Below are 322 nucleotides of genomic sequence, written 5' to 3'. Positions count from 1 at the left end.
CTGCCCCAGCCACAGGGGGGGCTTTCAGGGCTCCCTGGCCCAGGCTCTGGATCTCTCGGCTTGCCGCCCCCTCGGGCCACTTCCCCGGCACTGCTGTGTCCCAGGCCCTTGCAGGCGTGAACGGCCCCCTCCCATGGCCCCCTTTCTCTCTACCCCAGGGGAGCTCTCCCTGGAAGAGTTCATCGAGGGCGTGCAGAAGGACCAGATGCTCCTGGACACGCTGACGCGAAGCCTGGACCTCACCCGCATCGTGCGCAGGCTCCAGAACGGCCAGCAGGGGGAGGAGGGGGCGGACGTCGGGGCCGCCGAGGCCGCCGGCTGA

The 322-nt window shown here is 70.5% G+C and overlaps 1 protein-coding gene across 1 annotated transcript in view; it reads left to right on the top strand.

The window, feature by feature from the left end:
* The window catches only part of GUCA1A (guanylate cyclase activator 1A), an 8,856-nt gene extending 8,534 nt beyond the window's left edge, over nt 1–322 (top strand). Inside the window, exon 2 of the mRNA XM_021714758.1 lies at nt 44–322. Within this exon, the coding sequence (XP_021570433.1) occupies nt 44–322 (279 nt within the window). The remainder of the gene's footprint in view (nt 1–43) is intronic.

The sequence above is a fragment of the Carlito syrichta genome, unplaced genomic scaffold, assembly GCF_000164805.1.
Source record: "Carlito syrichta isolate Samal-C Ts95f unplaced genomic scaffold, Tarsius_syrichta-2.0.1 Scaffold305755, whole genome shotgun sequence".
NCBI lineage: Eukaryota > Metazoa > Chordata > Mammalia > Primates > Tarsiidae > Carlito > Carlito syrichta.
Note: the sequence above shows the minus strand (reverse complement) of the source record. Positions and strands in the feature narration are given on the sequence as shown.